Raw genomic sequence first — 24,361 nt, 5'->3', positions numbered from 1 at the left:
CCCATTAAAAATAATAGGCAACTATTTGCAGCGGCTCTTTAATCTGGCTAATAAGAGGGGGAACCTGAGCTTGGGTAATAGGGTATATATACAGAGATTGCCATTTGGGACAACGCCTTTTAACAACTGATAGCCTAAAGTTTTCAGTTGGCACTTATTACGCTAATTTCCTTCCTAAACGCAAATTGACCACATGTGAACGCAGCTTTATATCTATGAAGTGAGAAAGCTTTTGTGGTTGTCGGACACCCCAGCAATCACTCCCGGAACCCTAAATGTAAGTGGATTGCCCACCAAAATTGGCAGCCAAAAATGCTGGCAACAGACTAAAATTGTCCATTGACAGAGTAGAGTACAAGAATAACTTCACGCTGCATTCTTATAATCCCATTGACGACAACATGAGTGTCAAATCCGTAGCTCCATTCCCTACAATCACATTACCGCGTCTGCTCATTACCAGTGTAATTTAATAAAAAAAACAGTTTGCAGCAATATTGACATTATTCCAAACAACTGTGTGTTTTCTGCTTGCGAGGATCTCATTTTTTGGAATAAATGAAGCTTGTATTTTTGGAGAGTGACAAGAAAATTTAGCAAATCGACTTTCACGACTAATACAGCAGGACAAGATTAATGCGCGGTGGCAAATGCTGTGCGCGGCATAACGATCATTGCTGTACCTGCAGAGAACATGTGGGACTGTAATAAAATGTGGTGCGAAAACAGTGTGTGTTTAACAAAGGCTGAGAGGAAATGCGCACGTGATGGGATGAGGCAGAAATTCAGACTGCACTCTGGCACATCTCTCCAACTTTTATATACCGGTGTCTGTGAATGGGTTAGGAAATGACATTTATGAAGACGGGTGCCAAGGAACTTTGTATTATTATTACCTAAAAAAATATTCTATGGTCCCATGCCGCTCCGGAGTTTAGTTCTGGACACCATAACCTCATGTCATACGACTGCAGCGGCCAAGTGCTGACTTTTTGGTCAGGTCCGGTGGAAGCGATTGGCCGTGACGGTCACATGACATGACGTTATTTTAAACGTGCCGCGTAAACACCGGTGTGAGAAGTACCGACAGAGGCTGGCAATGGTGGAACAAAGCTGAAAAAATGTTTAAAGAGGAATTCCAATAAAAGTATAAAAATGAAGCTGGAGAACAAATTACAGCCACAGGATAGGTAATTTTCTGATTGCTGGGACCCCACTAATCGTGAGAACAGGGGTCCTGAGCCCTTAGATCCTCACTGCACCCCCCGCAGTAAGAAGGAGCGTGAATGGAGAGGCGGTCGAGCATGCGCCTGCCACACCATTCAAGGTCTACGAGAAGATGGAAACAGCGGTTTCCGTCAGTCCCATAGACTTTGAATGGAGTAGCAGAGCGCACACTCGACCGCTGCTCCATTCAATGTCGTCCTTGATGCGGTCGAGCAGTGAGGAGGAACAGATGGTTTCGGAAACCCACATTCTCACGATTAGTGGCGGTCCCAGCAATCAGAAAATTATTACCTATCCTGTGGCATTTTTGATCCTAGGACAACCCCTTTAATGTAGTTAATGGATTGTCTACAGGATGCAAGCTACACGGGAGCCATTTTATTTCTCTGTGGTTTCCTCATTGTAGCTTTGTCTCACCAGTGTATATTATGCAATTTCCAGGTGTGTATCTAAATCAGAGGTGGACCTGAAATCCAAAAATTGGACTAAGAGCCTGTATGAAAGCCATGGCTGAATGCAAATTTGTTCCAGGACCCTAACCAATCCTAATATGGGGTGGGGGAGGAAAAAACATCTACGTTTTAGTAAATACTTGTATTACCCATGAAATAAAAATTCTGTATCATCTTTTCATAGAACTCTATATTGTGTCGTTCCTGTTATTCCTTCTAGAAATGTATGAATAAAGGAACAACTAGGTGTTACTGTTTGGGGGGGGGGGGGTGTCCCTGTACACACTCACACTCTCCAATCAGTGCTGCAGGTGTCAGACTTTGTAGAAACGCACCCCTTTGATAAGGGGAACAGTAACGCCTGGTTGTCAATTTATTCATACATTTCTAGGAAGAATAACAGAGGAACGGCACAATTCAGAGTTCTAAGAAAAGATGCTCCACAATTATTACTTCATTAGGAAATACAAGTATTTACAAAAACAGACATGTCAGGAGAGGCGACAGGTCCTCTTGAATGACCTTCTTGTAGGTTGTAGATAAGTGTAAGATTACGTTGGTGAGGTCGGAGGCCGCTACGGATTTTAAAATTAAACCTTGAGCCACAGTCCTTTTCTCTAACACTAACCTGTATGTCGTCCTGTTTCGGAGGGAGGCTGGTATGGTCCATGAAGATACGTCGTGGTAGGCTCCCCCTTTGCTGTGAGAAGCATTCCTCCAGCTGCTGATATACCATGTCATGTAATCTCTGTACTTCTTGTAGTTCCTCGTCCTCCAGTTTCTTGTCCACCAGGTATTCTATCTCTGCTATGTGGTATCCATCTAACAGGCCCCTCTGAAGTACCCGGAAACGTCTTCTACCGACTGTCTCCACCAGTGACCGACCGTCTGGAAGATAATTCAGGTGCTGGATCTCCAGCATGCATCCGTAGTCTGCAAAGCTGAACAGATCATAATCATGGACAAGTGATCACTAATTGATAACAGATTTTTAAGACCGACAAACATGATAAATCAGAAGGCTGAAAAAGGTTGGTATAATGAAATTGTATCGGGCTAAAATCCTGCCAAGGTCGGTTATCAGACCATGTACATGTGATGGTGTCCACTCTGGGCAAAACTCATAACCAGGGTTACTTAAAACCAGACTCTGAAGTATTACCTTCAACGGTGGATTCGTTCTGGTGGCCCAACGCCGGGGAAGCCCTGCTTACTCACTGCCCTACTGGCACAAGCAGAACCCAGAGTTAGCATTTCATGGTCAGCTCCCATCACCATACACAGGGAGCGCCCCAGTGGCGGACCGTATATGGGCCCTTTGCTCTTCAATATCTAATCACAGATCGTCCTCTTACGTCTTTCTAACAATCCATCAGTAATTGGCTGCACCAATGGTATGTCCGCCTCTGGAGTGACTTGGGAGCTGCTGGAAGAGGCACTGGGGCAGTAAATAAGGAAGGCTGCCCCATCGGTGGATTTTAGGAATAGAGTCACGATGTCAGGTGATAATTCAGGAATTGGGGACGAGTTGCCGTACAACGTAATAATTCAGTGGTAGGGGGAGCACCAATCTCAGCGGCAGTTTAATATCTATCTACTTTATCCAAGCTAATTACTATAATACTGCCCCCTATGGACAATAAAATGGAGTTGAATGGGAAGAAGAATTTTCACAACTGACTGGAGTTAAATTGAAGAACAACTCCTATGAATGTATTAAAAAAATAAATAAATGAGTCTCCCTTTTCTTGATTATGGTTTTTGTAGTGTTGGTGTGTAGATTACAAGTTTATCAGAATTTTTGGAGGGATGTCAATTAGACCAGAAGTAGCGTATGATCATTACCTCTTGCCGCTCTCATACAAGCACATCCCAAAGCTCTTGGTTCCAGCTTCAAGGCAGCGACGCATCATGAGGCGATAACGTGGTTCAAACACATGGAGAGGACAGGGGACTCCGGGGAAGGCCACAGTGCAAACGAAAATTGGCACGTTGCTAACCAGACTGAAAAGAAGCATAACGAACAATAAATCAGGAACTTTTATGTGGCGTTTGACATTGTAGACCGTTTTAAGAGTTTATTTAAGGACCAAGCTATTTTTTATTCTTCATTTTTTCATCGTCGCATTCCAAGAGTCATAACTTATTTTTTCATTCACTTAGCCGTATGCGGAATTATTTTTGCAGGACGAGTTGTAATTTTTAATGCCCCCATTTTGGGGTACATATAATGTATAGCGGAACTTTTTTGTGGGGATAGCAAAAAAAAAACAAACAGCAATTCCGCCAAAGTTTTTTGGGTCTTGTTTTTACGGCGTATACAGAGTGGTATAAGTAACATAATAACTTCATTCTCTGGGTTGATTTGATTACGATGATACCAAATATGTATCGTTTTTGATGTTCTACTACTTTTGCACAATAAAAACCCTTTTTTTTTTTTTAAACTTTGTGTCGCCGATTTCCAAGAGCCATAACATTTTTAATTATCCATCGGGTTGTGGCCCCATTGAAATACATCTGTCCGTGTGACGGCCGCTGTTTTAATGGCCGTCACATGGACGTATACAACGTTCGTGTGAATAAGCCCTTATACAAATAAATATGCAATGATAACCAATGGGACCTGATATCTGTTAATCCGACACCTATTCTGGATTATCAGAGGTCACAGGAAAAATATATAAAACTCCCTTCTGAGAGCAGAGAATCTCCAGAAACAAAATCAATCTAATTGTAAAATTGCACATTGAGGCTCCTGTACACACTGCAGTTTTGTTGCAGAAATTTCTGCGATTAAAGACCTCTGTACCATTCATCAGGACGGGGTTGTTTCTGCCGTCTCTGGATTTCTGAAACAAAATCTGCAAAGTGTGCAGGGGGCTAAAGCTGAAGTCCAGTGCGAATTACAACAAGTGCTGGATTATGAGAGTTTATGGATACGATGCCGGATTAAAGGAATTTTACAAGCGCCACACAAACGCAATACTGGACATGGCCAAGTGCAGTAGAATAAAGTTTTATTCTATCAGTCCTTACAGGAACAGCACGTTCCTGCAGAGAAATCCCTAGTTACAAGCCGCACAACCCCCTTTGACGCAAACTAACCGCTTACATCGGCCTTGTCTCGAATAGGAAGTCCAGCCCTGGAGGTGGGAGATTTTTAGCCTGGAGATTGACTTAAAAAAAACACCACTTTTTTCATCAGACGTATCTGGTGCAGCCTGCGTTTGGCTGTGGCGGTCACATGTGATGAAACCTGAAAACAGGAGGCTGGCAGTACAGAGACCAGCCGGGGAGCAGGGACGCATAGCCATGGGAGCGCTAGGAAAGCGGAGTATAGTTTTTTTGGGGTTTTTTTCACTGTGAAACGTTTTTTGGGGTTTGTTTTTTTTACACTCTACCTGTGGATTTTGCTTCATATAAGCAGCTAATGCGCAGCAAAATCCAGCACAATGGGCACTTCCCTGTTGAACTCAATGGGGAAAATTCGCTACAAATCTGACAATTTCGCAACATAAATTGACATATAATCTGTACCGCAGGACAATTAACGCCCATATTCTGTTCTAATTTTTTCTGCAGTGTGTAGATGACATTTGTTCAAATTTCATCAATTTTGCTGCTACTGTAAATTCTGTGTCTTCTGTATACACCACGTGTGGACTAGCCCTTCGTGGGGAGTTACAAACTGTTAAATTAAAGCAACCCTCCAGTCCCAGGACAAAATTATAAATAAGATGGTGTCCATGGAGTAATATTACCTTGTGCTCTCTAGCTGTGCCTCAATGCTGTGGATCCACCGTTTTAGGGCTGTCCCAAAATGGCTACAGCGAATCTTAGACAACGAGTCTGAGACACTCCCACTCTACTCGAATTGGCCAGAGCTGATCACGTGAGCAGTTCTGTCCAATCCATGTACAGTGGGAGTGTCTTAGACTCAGTCTGAGAAGCGCTGTGGCCATTTTTGAACAACACAGAGGGAACCCTAAAACGGCACATCCACAGCATTGGGACACAGCTGGAGGGCAACACATAATATTACTTTATATACCCCATCAGATTTATAATTTTAGAGTGGCTATAAGATACAAAATGCGTCTCGTTTGATGTCAACTATATTGTGATTGGTTGTTGTCAAACCACTTGCACTGGTAAGATAGAAGCAGATTCCTGACTGGTTGCAGTGGTTCACTACGACGTTAAAACATCCATACTGTCTGTAGCGTCTTATGCCAACTGCAGCTGTGATCTCTGCTGAGCAGATGACAAGAACAAAATTGCAGACATCAGAGGGAAGTAAATGACATACAGGTACAGGAAACCTCATTTTCAGGCCCTGAAGTCAACGAAGGTCATGACAAGGACATTAATTACGGCACAATTTCTAAGGGCGAGTTTCTAATTTCACCTGCCGAGGCTTTGCAATTATTCTGCTGATATAGAGGGCCCCACAATTAGTGAACTCCGTTATCCTGTTAAGCTGCTCCCGCCATAGTAATTATCTTTTCTCCGGTGTGAAGGTCTTCAAACAATTCCATTCATTCTAGAGAAGGAACGTGCAGATCCGCACAACGTAACTGTTTTTATGTTCGGCAATCATAGATTTTAGTTTCTGCAAATTTTAAAATGTAATGATTGCGGTTTTAGCGAAAAAAAAAGACAATAAATATGTAATGGCGGAAGGAGGTGAAGGGAACAAGTGAGCCCTAATCTACCCACCGCCCTGTCCCTGCCTACTTGCAACGACCCGCCCTAGGCGACGGGGTACAACTTGGCGGCGGTCCCTACGCTGACTAAGTGCAAGGGGATACAAACAGGGAACAAGCAAGGGAAGGGGCAGTAGCCCACGGAACACCGTGAGGGAACGGAGTGGTGAACGAGCAGTCAGGATCAGGATGTAATGAAGTATACAAACGCAGAGCACGGAGCAGGAAGCAAGCCGGGGGCAGAGCGAAGCAGGCTAAGCGGGAACTGAAGCAAGGCTGAAGCAGGGGAGAAGCAGGCTGGAGCAAGGCAGCAGTGGGGCCAGGAAACCAGGAAGAATCACAAGCAATGAGGAAGAGAAAACGGCAGGTATAAATGGACAGGGGGCGGAGCTAACTCCGACTGACCAGGCCGCGATAGGCTCTCCCACTCCTGAGCCTGCCACCCTGATTGGTGGGAGCAGGTGTCAGTCTAAGAGGTCTGGCCTCAGGTGTCGATTGATTAATCCTGGGAGTATCCACAGACGTAGTGCCTGGCAGATCCTTTACAAAATGTTCACCTGTTTTATGGGGTACATCCTCATTTAGGCATTTCTGTGTTTTTTTTTACCTCAATAACCAGATGTACAAGGTTCCTCTGTGGGATTTTAATCCCCAAAAACGAGAGGCTTTCCTAAACAACTTTAATTGAAAAATATCTCAGCATTGAACGAAATGTGTGGTCTTCCATGCAGTATACGTGAGGTTTAAAGGGGTATTCTCACCAAAAAGTTGTGACCCTGGGATCCCCACCGATCCTTAGAATGAAGGAGCTGCAGCGAATGAAAACGGTTGTCTCACTTAGACAACACTTTATCATATGCCCTATGTGGACGTCATAGATGAGTCCCCCTAAGTGTCAGCTCCTCTCGCTTTGGTGGACCTGGCCTGTCCATGTATTACATGGATGACTATTCATTTGTATGGCCACCATTCAATATAACATTTCCTCAGTGAGAACAGCTGATAGCCGAGGGTTTCAGAAGACCGATCCAGGGGCGTACCAAGAGTGTGGCGGGCCTAATTATTCTCCGGGTCAATACGAGTTTGTTTTTTGTGGGGCGAGCTGTAGTGGTTACAGGTCCCATACTTGGTTATGGATGCAGTAACCGATTATATTAACTTTTTGCGCTTAAATTGTTTATAAAAAATGGGATGGGGTTCGTTTTTTTAAGAGTTTTTAGTTATTATAAAAAAAAATTTAATGCTTTTAAACATTTTTTTTTTAACCACTGCAATACTTGTGTATTAAGGTTTAATAGTAGCGCACTGATGGCATACCTGGAGGCCTTTGACTGCCATGGTAGCCATTACTATCACCATGTGATCTTGGCGCAGGGGGTGGTGGGTGCGATGAGCGGAGAGAGCTCCGTTTGTCCCCTGGTCGGCCCGACCCCCCCATGATGCAAACTAACCACTTACATCACACGGTTGCCATTGACCACAGCATCTGAGGGGTTAAACAGATAGGATCGGTTGTTTGAAATAACCGTCACCAGTCGCGTATGGTGCAGGCACAGCTTCTGAGCCCACGCCATCTTGGGGTAACGTACATCGGACGTAACTGTATGTCAGAATTTGCTAAGAGGTTAAAGGTTTATTCCCATCTTATGATTATTGGAGGTCCAGGGACCCCCACTAAGCTGGAGAATGAAGGGGTGTCGCAGCGCTGATTTAGTGCTGCATCCCTTTCTAAGTTTTTCCTGCACAGCGTCGCTTCCATGAGGCTGGTGCGACACTGTGCAGGAAAATATTGTGAAGCGATAGGCCATCACTTTAGATGGGAATACCCCTTTAAAAAGTACTTTTAGCCAATGTAAATAATATTCAACACCCGCCTTAGAAGCATGGCTTTTGGAAGGTGGACCATTTCATAAACTACTGACTATAGCGAATTACTTACTTGGACATCTCCGCAATTTCAGTAAGGTGAACCTGCTTCCTGTCAGACATCTCCGAAGGAAACATGGTCATCATGAGATCCTGCAGAACAGCAGTGAGCGGATAAGACCCCACCCTCAGGTACTGCGAAGGAGAGGACCATGAAATTATAAATTAATGGTAAAAGGCAGAGGGGACAAAAACAACACTGAAGTGAAATGTCCATGCTACCTCGCGTAAGCATTGCTTGCATAGTGGGCAGTATGGCTGGTGGTCCATGCAGCGCTCCAAGCATTCCCTGCAGAAGGTGTGCCCACAAGGGGTGGTGACTGGCTCCAAAAACATCCTGAGCAAAAACACAGCAAATAAGACCAAAACAAAAAAGCTAGACAACTGAGGAAAACAATGACGAGATTCTTCATGAATCACTTAACATTATTATGAGGCTCTACACAATTTAAATAAAAATAAAATGTTATAATATAACTATATATATATATATATATATATATTTACTTCAATATTTAAGGGTTACCTCCAATGACGATGCCATCAAAGTTTAGCCAACAAAAAAGGAGGCACTGCCCCGGTCCTCCCCGCCGCTGTTTGAGGACATGGCTGCAGCGATGATGTGCCCGTAATAGCCACGTGATTGTGATACTGAATAACTGGCCTCAGTGGGTAATAAGGCACGGGACCGCTGAGGCCAGTGATTGGATGCAGTGGTCATATGGGTATAAAGGCACATCATGTCAACAAATGGCGACTGCGAGGACTGGGGCGGCTATGCTGGAAAGCCTGAGATCCGTTGGGTGAGTAATGCCTCTTTTTTTCCCACTGTTTACTGTGTGGATAAAAGACAAACAATCTATCATTATTCTACGAGTCAATATGTATTTTTTTGATGGAGCCATTTTTTATTAAAATTTATTCAACTTTATTTTAACTTTTTTTTTTTCTCCTCCTAAGGGACTTGAAGCAGCAATCACTTGATCGCTTCTAAAATGATTTGGAGTACATAGTATTCCAAAACATTATTCCCCGATAGTATTACACCAACAGGCAACCTATTAGGCCATGCCTCTGGCAGATGCTAATGCTTATGGCAGATCTTCGGGCTGTTGCTAGGCCCCCGGCTGCCATGATAATGCCCCATGATTGAGCCCCCTCTCTTTATCAAACACTTAAGATGCTGCTGTTATTTTCTGCGCGGAGGATCACGACAGGTGGGCATCTAAGGGGTTAAACGATAGTGTTAAGAGATTTCTCTAAACCTGGATGCTACAGCGGCTGTCAATCAAAAGGGGCTCCAGTGGTGATAGCAAGGGCACAGCTCCTGTGCCCGCACGATCATCATTACATAACTTTACAGTTACGCCATGGTGCGTCACGGGGTTATGCAAGGCAACGTCAAACTCTGATCCGTCTCCTCATAATAAAAGGGAAAAGGTCTAATTTTCCAATATCCTTTCTGTATTAATTTCTCACAGTTTTCAAGATCTCTGCTTGTTGTTATTCCGTATGAACATTCATTGTTTACTCCCAGTGGATAAAATTCTGTTCATGGTCTTGAGATGTACACGGCTCGTTACAGTATGTGTATCAGAGCTGTGTCTTCTAATGATCCCAGCACTTGTGCGTCCATCACATGACCATGTAATGATCCCAGCACCTGTGTCCATCACATGACCATGTAACGATCCCAGCACCTGTGTGTCCATCACATGACCATGTAACGATCACAGCGCCTGTGTGTCCATCACATGACCATGTAACGATCCCAGCACCTGTGTGTCCACCACATGACCCTGTAATGATCCCAGCACCTGTGTGTCCATCACATGACCATGTAACGATCCCAGCGCCTGTGTGTCCATCACATGACCATGTAGCGATCCCAGCACCTGTGTCCATCACATGACCATGTAACGATCCCAGCACCTGTGTGTCCACCACATGACCCTGTAACGATCCCAGCACCTGTGTGTCCATCACATGACCATGTAACGATCCCAGCACCTGTGTGTCCATCACATGATCATGTAACGATCCCAGCACGTGTGTCCACCACATGACCATGTAACGATTCCAGCAGCTGTGTGTCCATCACATGACCAGGACAGCGTTTTATCCACTGGAAGTAAACAATGAATGTTACTACTGAATAACAACAAGCAGAGATCTTGAAAACTGTGAGGAATTAATACAGAAAGTATATTGGAAAAGCATAAGTTTTAGTTATACAAAAAATGACTTTAATTTGCTGAAACTGGAAATATTTACATTGATGCACTTTATATATTGTATGTAATGTCAGAAGCCCTTTAAACAATCTCTGCCCTGGAGTGCACTTGGGTGGCCCCCTATGTACTCAGGGCTCCTGCGCGGGGAGACACACAGCTCTGCAGTGCATTAGCAGAGTCGTTTAGTCTGTGACCTTTTGCACGAAAAACTTCAGCGATCTCTTTCATTCTACAAGGACTCTGCGGTTTGGGCTTTTTGTGTGGATCCTGCAACAATGAAACTCCTTTCCGCATTTTGTTTCCAGGGATACATGCCAGCCTCTCCGAATCCCGCTAAATGTGTCTGTAAATAGACTGAAGGACTGTCACGCTGCTCTGTAGAGATGGCAGAGAACATCCTGTAAAGATGATGGGTTGCAACTTGGGAACTTCACTCTATTAACCCTAGAAATGCTGCATTCAGCAGAAACAAAGGGTTTACATAGCACCACCATTTTTCGCAACGCTGCACAATGCCTTAATCATTCACCACTGGTTATAGTCCTGTGAAACGGACCAAAAGGTGGGTGTGGCTTATGCTAATATGTCCCAAAGTGGGTATTTCGGGAGATTCCTGGGTGGATTAGGGAGGGGCTTAAAACATTCTGAGTATAGGGATGTTGGGAGAAATCAGAATATCTTCCTTTGGATAGGTGAAAAATGCTGGAAGCTAGAATACCCCTTTAGGTGTTCCATAGAGTCATTTTCTCGTTCTGAAAATCAGACTTTATTTTTTTTTTTTAAAAAGGTATCTTTATAAAGACCTCATATCAAACAGCGGTACAAAATGAAGAAGTATAAAACAACGGCATAATCAGTACAAAGCATATCTGTACCAAGTGTACAAGGTAAATTTTTACAAAAACACATGGATATATTACGGCACATATCAGTATATATTATATAAAACAAAAACAGAAACTAAACAAACAGCTTTTCCTTATCAGAAGAAAATGCAAGATAAGATTAGGTGAGGACCAGTCAATAGCAGCCGTTAAAGAGACTCTGTCACCACATTATAAGTGCCCTATCTTCTACATAATCTGATCGGCGCTGTAATGTAGATTACAGCAGTGTTTTTTATTTAGAAAAACTATCAATTTTGACCGTTATGACCTATTTTAGATTTATGCTAATGACTTTCTTAATGCCCAACTTGGCGTTTTTTAGCTTTTGACCAAGTGGGCGTTGTGGAGAAAAGTGTATGACGCTGACCAATCAGCATCATACACTTCTCTCCATTAATGTAGTCCGCACATAGTGATCTTGCGAGATCACGATGTGCTGTCACTTATTCACACATTCAAGACACTTCAGTAAAGTTAGAGCGAATAGACATCGTTTCCAGCCAGGACGCGATGTCTATTCACAATCCCGACACTTCGGTAACGTTTGTGTGTCATCTACTTCCACAGCACATCGAGATGACGCTGTGCAGTCATTTACAGCGTGATCTCGCGAGATTATGCTTGCTGTCATTAAGTCCCACACAAACGTTACGGAAGTGTCGGGATTGTGAATAGACATCGCGTCCTGGCTGGAGGTGATGTCTATTCACTCTCAAGACACTTCAGTAACGTTAATGTGTGAGTAAGTGACAGCACATCGTGATCTCGCGAGAGCACGATGTCGGAGTACATGAATGGAGAGAAGTGTATGACGCTGATTGGTCAGCGTCATTCACTTCTCTTTACAACGCCCACTTAGTCAAAAGCTAAAAAACGCCCAGTTGGGCATTAAGAAAGTCTATGGCATAAATCCAAAATAGGTCATAACTTGGTCAAAATTGATAGTTTTTCTAAATAAAAACCACTGTTGTGATCTACATTACAGCACACATCAAATTATGTAGAAGATAGGCCACTTATAATGTGGTGACAGAGCCACTTTAACCGAGGAACAGGGGACAGCGGAGAGACGTCAGCCAATTCCAGGCCCAAGCAATCTGAACGATAGCAAGTTATGAGCTAGTATGAGGGTTGGCTATCCAAGAGCTCCACACTTTCAGAAATTTATCAGGGCACCCACGTGCTTCATATGGGAGCTTAAAAAGTGGCAAGGTAGAATTAACCAACGCAATCCATGCTGACAATTGGATGTTTCCAATGCAGGGGAATAGTCTTTTTAGCATAGAACCATAAGGGCATGCCCCCACGTGGCGGAATTCCTCCGCAACTGTCCGCATCAATGCCGCACCTAATCCGGGTTGCGGATTACGGCTGCGGATCTGCCCAAAATGTGCAGTAAATTGATGCGGACTAGCTGCTGCGGACTGCGGTCAAAGTGCTTCCCTTCTCTCTATTATCAGTGCAGGATAGAGAGAAGGGCCAGCACTTTCCCTAGTGAAGGTAAACAAATTTCATACTTACCGGCCGTTGTCTTGGTGACGCGTCCCTCTTTCGGCATCCAGGCCGACCTCCCTGGATGACGCGGCAGTCCATGTGACCGCTGCAGCCTGTGATTGGCTGCAGCCGTCACTAAGACTGAAACGTCATCCTGGGAAGCCGGACTGGAGACAGAAGCAGGGAGTTCTCGGTAAGTATGAACTTCTATTTTTTTGACAGGTTGCTGTATATTGGGATCGGTAGTCACTGTCCAGGGTGCAGAAACAGTTACTGCCGATCGCTTAACTCTTTCAGCACCCTGGACAGTGACTATTTACTGATGTCGCCTAGCAACGCTCCCGTAATTCCGGGAGCCCCATTGACTTCCTCAGTCTGGCTGTAGACCTAGAAATACATAGGTCCAGCCAGAATGAAGAAATGTCATGGCAAAAAAGCAAGACGCATCCGCAGCACACATAACATGTGCATGACAGCTGCGGACTTCATTGCGGAATTTAGAATCTCCATTGAAGTCAATGGAGAAATTCCGCCATGAGTCCACAACCAGTCCGCCACTGCTCCGCAACAGACAGAGCATGCTGCGGACACCAAATTCCGCTCCGCAGCCTATGCTCCGCAGCGGAATTTTACGCATCGTCTAAACAAACACTTCTAAATTAAAGTGGAAGTCAATGGAGAAACGGCTCCGCTGCGGATTAACGCTGCGGAGTGTCCGCAGCGGAATTCCAGAGCAATTCCGCCACGTGTGAACCCAGCCTAAGAGTGTCTTGAGAGATCGAACAGCGACAGTAGGTATAATTTCTTCTACCTATAATAAAAGACGCCTTCTGAGATCAAGTATACGAGGGGGTCCTACTTTAAGCTCAAGAAATTCTAATACCTCAGCCCAGAAAGTATCAGTGGCACCATGGATAGACAGGAGTAAGTATGCGTCCCATTCTAAATAATTTGTAAGGGGTGTAATAAATTTGGTGGAAAAATGTCAAATTGAAGAAGTTGGTCTCTTGTGGATATCAAGGGACTTGTTAAAGCGGATTGCATTTCCCTATGATCGTCTGTAAACACAGAGGAAATAGTCTGAGACCAACGATCCAAGGCTCTATCAAGTTTTTTCTGGAAATCAGTCTTGGTGCAAGATCGAACTTTACTGCATTTCCCCTTTATAAGAACTAAAAAGAGGTATGGAGGAAATATTTGGGCCAGACCCGGAAGGATGCCAGGGCTCACTTGGCTTGGGGCCCATGGCTACTTGGGTAAACATGCTCTATAGCACTGCCCACTGTGACCTTGTACAAGCCCAAAGAAGGCTGGAGCCGGCCCAGATCTCATTCCGCTATCCCAGAACAAACATTAACTTGTATTTTGGATAGGTAATGAAATTGAACGACCACATCTAAAAAAAAAATGTCTTTCATTAAACTCATATGCAAATTATATTTCTACATTTTACAAAGATAAAAAACACCTAATTCTGACTTTACTATTTTAATCTTTTTGTTACTCACCGAATACACAGAGAACATTCTACATCCGAGAGGTTCAAGATGTTTTTCAGCGATGAATCAGGTGGGAGGTTATCCTTCTGATTCTCCTCATCTTCCTGAGAGTCTGCAAAACATTTTAGAGGTCATGACACATCAGCAGTCTCTAATTTCCAGAGTTCTCACTGCGACGCCAACTAACAGCAAAAAAAAAGTGAATGGCTATGAAGCTCAGACAATGTTAAAGTGCAAACATGAGGACTCAAAAAGTTTGGAGTAGTAAAAGTTTGCTCCTTGAAAAAAAAAATTGCTGGAAATATAAAAGTGCATTCACAATAGATAGCGGTCGGCTGAATGCTCATTTGGCTGACAGCTATTCCCCCCAATACATATCGCATGGATATGTTCCCAACATGGAGAAAGGAATAAGCCACTGCCGGAGAACAGAGGATCGGGCATTAGATAATCGTCCGGTTCTGCCAAAACCAAGTTCTGCCGACGTTCCAATGAACTGTATGTAGGCACCATAAAGGCTCTATGTTGTCCTTTTGGGTGAAGTTTAATATTCTATGTTATTGGTGTCCTATTCAGGTAACAGATTCTGAGTGGCCCAAGTGGAGGGGGGGGGGTAAATTTATGTGGTTGCTCCTGTTATGGGGCCCCTGAGGGTAGAGTGGTTGTCTGTGATATGATGGCAATGTGATTGACTGCTATGGAGAACTATAACTGTACTTGGGGCTATAACTGTAATTGGAGCAATGTGGTTGGGTCTGATATGGGGCCACAGCTGCGATCACATTTGGGCACTGTGGTTGGCTGTAATATGGAGGCACTGTGGCATTCACTACTCTGATGGTACTGCGGCTGGCTCTGATATGGGGACACTGTGGCTGGCTCGGATATGGGGGCATGTGTAGTTCTAGTGAATTTAAATTTAAAGCATACTACAATATAAATTTTCTAGAACCATTTATTTTAACATGCAATATATACGTATATAATATATCAACAAACATTTGTGGTTTTTTGTAGGGCAATAGTGGCTCCACCATCACATATTCAGAATTAGAGCATTCAATGAGGAAGGCAAATTCTGAGGCTGTGAAATGGATAAAGAGATCAGCATGATACGCTGCTGTGTACAGGGCCTTCTCGATGATAGGAGCAGACGCACGACCACCATGATTCATCTCTCAAGGCATTTACAGACAGGGAATGACTGTGGTAATAGAAGACAAGAATAGACGGCATGGTGCTATGGACTTCAAGAGAGGAAGAAACAAGATGGAGGATGGCAGAGAGGGATTGGCGTGCCCAAGTCTATTATAATAACCCGCTCATAGTACTTTTGTAGACTTCTCCATTAGTTTGGACACACGTCCTATTATTTTAATGGAATTAAGAATCAACAACTCCCTGTTGTCCACTGGGGGCGCATGGTAAGGTGAGCTTATTCCATCTGTTCACTTGTTGTGCTACTGTGGGGTGGTGTCTGTTGTTGTTGTGGGGCTGCACCTGTGGGGGGGGGGGTGTGGCCCAGAGCCAGGGAGGCTTGGCTTGGCCTGATGACATGGGTGCTTTTGGGCCTCTGGGTTGCTCCCTCTGCAGGAGCGGTGACCGCCATGCGGTGCTGCAACTGATAGAGTAGGGACGCACTTTAAAGAGGTCGCCGTGAAGTGGCAAGTGGGCTTATACAATTTGATCAAAATGTTAACAAAGAACCTCATGTTCATGTTTGTAAAGTTTGCCTAGCCGCAATTGATCATAGTATATAGTGGATGTGCGGTCCATGTCTAGTCTCCCTTATTGATTGTTAATGGAATTAAAGATGCTCTGTGTGGAGAAGGGGTTTATTTTCAGTCTTCCAGAATCTTCTTTTAGGAAACATTCAATTAATGCCTCTATCATGCTGGACTAGTAAACCCTGTAGATAGATCCACCTGTGGTGGTGGTGGTGGGAGTAGAAGATAGATCCACCTGTGGTGGTGATGGTAGTAGAAGATAGATCCACCTGTGGTGGTGGTGGTGGTGGTGGTAGAAGATAGATCCACCTGTGTTGTTGGTGGTAGTAGAAGATAAATCTACCAGTGGTAATGATGGTAGAAGATAGATTCACCTGTGGTGGTGGTGGTAGGAGTAGAAGGTAGCTCCACCTGTGCTGTTGGTGTAGTAGAAGATAAATCCACCAGTGGTAATGATGGTAGAAGATAAATCCACCTGTGGTGGGAGTAGAAAATAGGGTCAAGGAATCACTACTTGAGCAATTCCCCAGAGTGAAAGTTTATGGAATTGTTATATGAGCAATTCCCCAAAGACTGCTGGAAACTGTCTGGATCAAGCGAACAAATAAATCAGCTACCTCAAGTCCGTCATCACTCTGGTCAGCAGAGTCTAAGGCTACTCTATGGTCTTCACCAGAGCCCGCCGCAAGGCAGGTTGGATTTGGGCGCATATAACCCAGGTTGCTTTTACAGAATACAGTATTGGACAGGAGGTGCACTTGCAGGCAATACCAGAACGGATAACCAGAAAGCCAGAGTGGTGATCAACAAGCAAAGTTCAAACCAGGAGAGACTAAAAGTCCAAATAGCCAAACAGAAGACTACCAGAAGTTGCAGAGGTCGAAACCAGCTGTGAGCATCAAATCCTAATCAGTCAGCAGAGGGTAAATCCAAAGACACAGTCGAAGTTCAGTTCAAATTGTCCAAGTAGTCAAGGTGATTCAGGGTGAAACCAGGAGCTTGAACAGACACATGCATCCACAAGAAAATCACAAGCAACAATGAAAAAACTGAACAGACACAAATACTCCACCCTTGGCCCTGATAGGTTACAGATGGAGAAATAAGATTGGCTCTGCATCTCAAACCAGGGCCACGCAGAAGCTTGGCTAGTAGTCACGACAACCTAAAAGTGACGGACGTTTCCTAATAGATACATCCACCTGTGGTGGTGGTAGATACAGTAGATCCACCTGTGGTAGTGGGGGGGTAGTAGAAGATAAATCCGCTTGGGTTGCTGTTAGATAGATAGATTCCCCTGTGGTGGTGGTAGTAGTAGTAAATAGATTCACCTCTGGTGGTGGTAGTAGTAGTAGTAGTAAATAGCCTCACCTGTGGTGGTGGTGGTGGTGGTGGTGGTAGTAATAGATATATCCACCTGTGGTAGGGGTGTTGGTAGTAGTACATACATCCACCTGTGGTATCGGTAGGTAGATCCACCTGTGGTGGTGGTGGTCATAGTAGTAGATGGATCCTCCTGTTTCATTAGTAGGCAGATCCACTTGCCGACGGAAACTCGGATTGCTGTACTCGGCTGTCTCAGTTGGTTCCATAGACACTGGATGGAGCGGCAGCGCACATGCATGACATCCGCTCCATTCAAAATCCTCCTCACTGATCGTGTAGTGAGGAGGAATGGGGGTCAGGACCCCGTATCTAGTGATTGGTGTGTGTTCCAGTAGTGGGGCCTCCGGCGATCATACATTTATCACATATCCTGTGTATAGGTGATAATGTGATTATTGGAGAATATCCTTTAATGGAATCTCCCTCAAAACTAAAGACTGTTATTTAAACAAGTTTTTTGGCCTTGAGGACCAGAACAATTTTTATCTTTTCTCTTGGCATCCCGGCGGTCGTAACTTTTTTATTGTTTGTCGTTGCCTTATAAAAATGCATTGTTTTTGTGGGACAAGTTGTACTTTATGTAGGTGCCCTTTTTGTTATAAATACACATTAGGACGTAGATTAGATGAATTTTTATTTGGGCAAAAATGCAGGAAAATAAAGCAGTTTGCTGCAGTTTTAATTTTTTTACAGCATGCACCGATTATCATAAATTATGCTATAAATTTACTGTGCAGGCTATTACGGTCGTGATTAAACCAAATATGTGAATATTATTTTATATTTTGGGACTTCTATTTAATAAATTTTATTTTTTGTAAAAATGTGCATTTGTGTGTTTAATTAAAAAAATAAATAAATGTTTTAACTATAATGTACTGGCATATATCTACATGCTAGTACATCATGCAGTTTTTAGGTTATATTAGGGTATTTCCATAAGGAAATATGGCTAGTCAGCCATGGCGTACTGAAGTGGACCCCGGGCTGTCTGTGCATATAAGGTATGGCCATCAAAGAGGGATCCTCCCCTCACTCTTTCCCTTTGAATGGTGCGCTCAGCGTTCAAAGGGTTAACAGTGGAGATCAGCGGCTTCCATGCTGTTCTAGCGGGAGTGTGGCTGTGTAATACCACCATTGCCCTGCTCTTGATCGCAAAGGGAAACGCTTGCTATGGCGGTGCGATCTTAGGACAACTATGCTCGTCCTAATGCAGAAACGTCCTGCTGCTCATGACTAGCATACTTGTCCACTGTCCGCAACCAGCCGGTTAGACATCTTAGAACTAGGCCAGGCAGGCAATGCGCCAAATTGATCATAGTCTTGAATGCGGTGTGATAAATCTGGTGTATCTTGCTAGAAACGTTAGACACATTTCTCTAACTTTACGCCACCTCTTGGTTGGTTTACGGTAGACTATTTTTTGCCTCAAATTTTGGCGCAATTTGCTACACGCACCTTTTCTCTATGCCAAGCCTCATTTTTTCTAAGCCACATCTACTAACAAGAAGCAAAAAGTGACTAAAACACTTCATAAATGTGCGCGCACACTGTCTAAGATAACTTTTAGGTATGCGTGCATGGAGCACAGTAGTTGTAGTAGCAGAGGCTTAAGTGGGAGTAGTAGTTGTAGTAGCAGAGGCGTAACTGGGAGTAGTAGTTGTAGTAGAAGAGGCGTAACTGGGAGTAGTAGTTGTAGTAGCAGAGGCGTAACTGGGAGTAGTAGTTGTAGTAGTAGCAGAGGCGTAACTGGGAGTAGTAGTTGTAGTAGCAGAGGCGTAACTGGGAGTAGTAGTCGTAGTAGCAGAGGCGTAACTGAACTGGAAGTAGTAGTCGTAGTAGCAGAGGCGTAAGTGGGAGTAGTAGTTGTAGTAGCAGAGGCGTAACTGGGAGTAGTAGTTGTAGTAGCAGAGGCGTAACTGGGAGTAGTAGTTGTAGTAGCAGAGGCGTAACTGGGAGTAGTAGTCGTAGTAGCAGAGGCGTAACTGGGAGTAGTAGTCGTAGTAGCAGAGGCGTAACTGGGAGTAGTAGTCGTAGTAGCAGAGGCGTAACTGGGAGTAGTAGTCGCAGTAGCAGAGGCGTAACTGGGAGTAGTAGTTGCAGTAGCAGAGGCGTAACTGGGAGTAGTAGTTGCAGTAGCAGAGGCGTAACTGGTAGTAGTTGTAGTAGCAGAGGCGTAACTGGGAGCAGCGGCTGCAGAGGCGCAACTGGGAGCAGCGGCTGAAGAGGCGCAACTGGGAGCAGCGGCTGCAGAGGCGCAACTGGGAGCAGCGGCTGCAGAGGCGCAACTGGGAGCAGCGGCTGCAGAGGCGCAACTGTGAGCAGCGGCTGCAGAGGCGCAACTGGGAGCAGCGGCTGCAGAGGCGCAACTGGGAGCAGCGGCTGCAGAGGCGCAACTGGCAGCAGCGGCGTAACTGGGAGCAGCAGCAGCAGAGGCGTAACTGAGAGAAGCAGCAGCAGCAGTAGTAGATGTCAATAAAAGTAGTCAGGTTTTATAGAGAAGACACGTGGTCTGTTCCATACCACAATTTATTTTTTCCCACTACAGTACTGACCTGTCAATCTTAAATGCTTACTTGGTCTTTCCTTGTCTGGTGGCGTTGACTTGTCCAGCTCCTTCCTTTTCCTTTGTTCTTGGTTTAAGGCAGTTGATATCCCACCAGAAGGCTGGACCAATGGAGGACTCTTCTCATCTCCATCAACCTGAGGAGCGGTAATAAAAGGAACATCTCAATAAAAATATTTGTAATGTATCAACTCTTATACGTATGGAATAACAAAACTTCTCTAAATGCGCTCTCTTTGAATGTAACCATATAACTTCTTAACAGACACTTATAGGTTAGCAAAAAGGATGGATGGATGCAAAATTGTTGTCATCCATCCCTTTTTTTGTACAAGGGAAATCACAAAATAGCCTAGAAAAATTAGGCTAATAACAGGATCATAAAGTACCCAGATAATATAACACAGCAATAGAGTACTACGCGATAATACCACCATATAGTGCCCAAAACAGCAGCACAGAATGCTAGACACCATAATACTGCCGTACAGTGCCCAAAAACAGCACCAGAGTGCTAGATACCATAATACCACCATACAGTGCCCAAAAAACAGCACCAGAGTGCTAGACACTAGAATACCACCATACAGTGCCCAAAAAACAGCACTACAGGGTGCTAGACACCATAATACTGCCAGAAAGTGTCCAAAAACAGCATCCCTATAAAGCTAGACACCATAACACTGCCATACAGTGCCCAAAAAACAGCACCACAGAATGCTAGACACCATAATACCCCAATTCAGTGCCCAAATAATGCACCACATTGTTCATTTTCAACAGTGGCATACAGTCCATAAATCAGCAGCCAGCCGATCGATAGGAACAGTCGTGCCACACTCTAACACATGAACTTGTCTTCCTCTTATCTCGGTCCACAGGATCCTACAGTTTGAAAGAAGTCAAGAAAGGACCTGAATGTCAGAATGGCATACGCACCAGAATCTATACGCCTATCTGACCCGTGCATGGCAAAGATGGCGTAGTGAAGGCCCTGCATAATGAAGCCCTGAGGACAACTACCACTTTTGACCCCGCTATATTTTTCTAGCATGACAATGGTTTCTGCTGTTAAGTGCAGGAGGTACCTTGCGGACAACAAAGCTATTCTTTAAAAAGAAAGTGTGTCACTAGGTCATATAAGTTAAACTGATTTACTGACCTGAATAGCGCGGTCTCCCTAATTTTAGTAATGTTTTTCTTTTTTTCCTGGATTTCCATTCCAGAGATATGGCCCACTGTTGCGTTGGCTCCCTCTATGCTAATTTTCTGTAGTTAGCCAACAGGGCGTGAACTAACCTCAAGCTGCATCGCACTGATTGGTCAGTATCAGTCAGGGAAGCTAGCTCCACCCCCTAACTACAGCAAATTAGCATACAGGGAGCCCACACAACAGTGGTCATATCTCTGGAATGAGGGGTTCCAGGAAAAATAAAAAAAACATTGCTGGAATCAGCGCTATTCAGGTCAGTTAATGGGTACAACTTATATGATCTTGTGACAGGTCCACTTTAAAACGGATCTGTCACCTCAATATGCTGCGCTAGGTAAGGGCAACATATTAAGAGGCACAGATCCGTTCTCCTATTAGTGAAAGTGGCACAAATAGGCTAAATATTGGCTAACAGGAGAACAGACCTGTCCGCTCACTTAACCACTTCTACCATCAGCACCCTCGCACGGAATTTATTTCATATTTATCTCTCCAATCTTTAATTATTTTTTGTCGGATTTCAAGAAAGAGGCACTGAGCTGGAATACCAGACAAACCATGAAAACTTTTTTTTTGTTTTTTATCTCAGTAAAGTATCCTAGTCCAGCCACACCTTCTCTACGCTGACCCTATAATAATAAATGGTTCTGTTCACATGAAGTCTTTTGCATGGACACATAAAATAAAAAAAACGCGGCATGCTTCATCGGATGCCGATTTGCAGCCAAGAAATCCTGATTGAAGTCAATGGAAACCCCAAAAAATGAAATCAAATCTGTTATACGGATTTCAGAAACCATCCGTATTTGATCTGTTTTAAGGTTGGGTCAATATAGGATTGTATTTTTTATGATTTCAAAGAATACGTACAGACGTAAAAAAAAAATGATCCAATACAGATCTATTGCGGACAGACGGGCGTAATATTGACAAGCCTTTTTGGTCTTTTTTAATCAATCTTGAAATAAAATGTTTGCCCTAAAAATAAGGTCAAAATAACTTTTTGTGCCTAATGTCCTAAAAAAAATAAAAAATTAGAAGATCCAGGATTGAGTCGTTGCCTGATGTCTCAGATTTATAATATGCTTGTCAATCCTTGAATATCTGTGGCCTGTGGCTGATCTTCAGGAATAGTCTCGATAACTACCTGTCACATCCAATAACATGGGCTGCAGCAAAACACTTTTTCCCTAGAGAAAGTAATATTTTTAGAATAACTCAGTATCATGATATCGGAGACAAGGTTATGCAATAAGATGAACTTCGGCACCTTTCTAATATACTTTGCTTCAATTCTTCACTATATTCAAGATCTCTGCTTGCCGCCAGTGAAGGGTTTGCCACAACTATAAATTGGTGCTGGATTAAAGGAATTTTACTGTACTTATTTATTCTATTCCACGAGTCGGGATATGCAAGTAGCAACGTTTCAGATGTAGAAAAAGCTACAAGATAACACTAAACCAAACTTCACATTACCTTCTTGGCACAAGACCGCAATGTACCCTGCAATTTTTCTCTCTACAGGGCTATGTTAAAATTGTATTTGATTGCAATGTTATGCGGTATCATAATGCCATTTAGCTTTAGGGGCAACAATACACGCCGCCATTTCCACATTGTCCAATCCTGGTAGATCACAGTGCGCTATTGCTCTCGATCTTACAATTATGTAAAAGCATATCTAGAAAAACAGTCTCTCCTCCAGTGCAGCATGCGCCAGACCAATCAACAGAGCGAGGGGTGCCCGCAGAGGGGAGGCTTCCATTTGCCCAGAATCCCCCTGTGACCAAGGCCAGATTTTTATTGGAGCTCTTGGAGGTTCAGCTCCAGGTCTTGCTATATCCCTGGCTCAGGAGGGCCCCCGGGTGGATCCTGCTGGCTCTAAAGGCCCTCACATACAATTGGACCCAATAGTATCCCCATCTTTAGGACACGGAAACAAATTACAGTGTTGGCCAGGCAAGGGAACCATCAATTCCCTTCCTCACCATTCGGCGCTTCTCTTGTGAGGCAGGTCCCGCGATGACCCGTGAAGACCCGCCTGTGTCGTTCCGCTGGAGTAGGCCTGGTCAGAAGGGGCAGGAGGACGACGTGAAAACAGGACAGGTGAAATTGATTGTCATAGCGTGGGGCACTATCTACAGGGGGCAGTGTGTGTGGCATTATCTATGCTACGAATAGTGATCAGCACATATCCACTAGCCCAGCCATTTATATTAGTGCTTGTAATATAAACGGCTAGGCTGGTGGACACATGCAGACCAATACCCGTAGCGTAAATACCAGGGGTTAGCGGGAGCGTGGCAAAAATAATTTGCTTTAAAAAGTATGCTTTTGGAAACCCCCTTTACAAATCCTGCATTTGCCCCTGGGGGCACATTATAAAATCTGGCATTAATCTCAACATGACTCTGCAAGCCCCAACCACGTTATCTGCCACATACGTACATGAAAAAGTGGCGTCGAAGCTTCATCAATATGGCTCTCTGTCCGAACACCTCCCCTATTAAAAGGTATTTACTCCAGAAAACTGGTGTAAATACATTGATAACTCTCCCCTATTGGGAGAAGTTTTTGTCTAAAATGTAATGCTGCGGTCAAAGGCTTTTTTTTGGAGCCTCCGTCACAAACTCTGTCACATTGATAGAAAATACAGACCTGCACGCAGCCCTATTTTTTCCGTCAAAACAACAGACCCCTCGGTGAAACCCGACAGACCCAATTAGAAGTTCATATCCATGACAATGTGGAAGCGTCTTACACCAAGCGGATACACAAGTCTCTAACTTCACATCTGACGGTTTAGTTCTATGAATTTTTCTTTTATTCCTTTAATTCTTATTCCTTATCTACTTTGTAAGCTGATGTGAACTTCTATTAACAGCGGAGGATTAGCCATAAGCATGCACGGGAGTAGCATCATTTATACACTAGGGGGCTCCCTAAGATTGGTTAATCAAAGAAATCACTTCCAAGACTCCTAGGTCTGCCACTGGATATTACATTTCCATTCAGTTATCAATAAAAAAAAATAAGCA

The 24,361-nt window shown here is 43.9% G+C and overlaps 1 protein-coding gene across 3 annotated transcripts in view; it reads right to left on the bottom strand.

The window, feature by feature from the left end:
- The window catches only part of LOC142748831 (LON peptidase N-terminal domain and RING finger protein 1-like), a 52,379-nt gene that overhangs the window by 7,086 nt on the left and 20,932 nt on the right, over nucleotides 1-24,361 (bottom strand). For 2 of the 3 annotated variants that reach the window (XM_075856118.1, XM_075856120.1), the window contains exons 5-10: nucleotides 20,097-20,244; nucleotides 14,438-14,540; nucleotides 8,537-8,651; nucleotides 8,328-8,449; nucleotides 3,525-3,683; nucleotides 2,308-2,620 (exon numbers count right to left, since the gene is read on the bottom strand). In XM_075856118.1, coding sequence (XP_075712233.1) covers nucleotides 2,308-2,620; nucleotides 3,525-3,683; nucleotides 8,328-8,449; nucleotides 8,537-8,651; nucleotides 14,438-14,540; nucleotides 20,097-20,244 — 960 coding nt within the window. The remainder of the gene's footprint in view (nucleotides 1-2,307; nucleotides 2,621-3,524; nucleotides 3,684-8,327; nucleotides 8,450-8,536; nucleotides 8,652-14,437; nucleotides 14,541-20,096; nucleotides 20,245-24,361) is intronic. The other variant, XM_075856119.1, reaches the window with a different exon arrangement.

The sequence above is a fragment of the Rhinoderma darwinii genome, chromosome 3 (genome assembly GCF_050947455.1).
Source record: "Rhinoderma darwinii isolate aRhiDar2 chromosome 3, aRhiDar2.hap1, whole genome shotgun sequence".
Lineage (NCBI taxonomy): Eukaryota > Metazoa > Chordata > Amphibia > Anura > Rhinodermatidae > Rhinoderma > Rhinoderma darwinii.
This window is presented reverse-complemented; position numbering and strand designations above follow the sequence as displayed.